The 231-nt window shown below is 63.6% G+C and overlaps 1 protein-coding gene across 1 annotated transcript in view; it reads right to left on the bottom strand.

The window, feature by feature from the left end:
- Positions 1–45: 45 nt before the first annotated feature.
- Positions 46–231, bottom strand: part of ISLR2 (immunoglobulin superfamily containing leucine-rich repeat 2) — a gene marked incomplete at its 5' end in the record, with an annotated part of 2,357 nt that continues 2,171 nt past the window's right edge. Inside the window, one exon of the mRNA XM_010140858.1 lies at positions 46–226. Coding sequence (XP_010139160.1) covers positions 46–226 — 181 coding nt within the window. The remainder of the gene's footprint in view (positions 227–231) is intronic.

Here is a 231-nt window from a genome sequence, read left to right as displayed (position 1 = left end):
AGGTGGGGACCCGGAAGGGGGTTGCAGGAGGGGGTGTGGGGGGACTCAGCGGGGACGCTGCCGGTAGTTGCCGTTGATCTCTTGGGAGATGGTGACAGCCTCAGCACCCAGCGGCAGCTTGTCGCTATACTCGGAGCGGACCTCGAACTCCTCGCCATTGGCTTTGGATTGCGACTCCGCCATGGAGCTGGCTGCCACACTTTCCTCTCGCTCCAGCTCCGGAGTTCCTTC

The sequence above is a fragment of the Buceros rhinoceros genome, unplaced genomic scaffold (genome assembly GCF_000710305.1).
Source record: "Buceros rhinoceros silvestris isolate BGI_N320 unplaced genomic scaffold, ASM71030v1 scaffold40387, whole genome shotgun sequence".
Lineage (NCBI taxonomy): Eukaryota > Metazoa > Chordata > Aves > Bucerotiformes > Bucerotidae > Buceros > Buceros rhinoceros.
The sequence above is the reverse complement of the archived record's forward strand: the minus strand, read 5'-3'. Positions and strand labels throughout refer to the sequence as shown.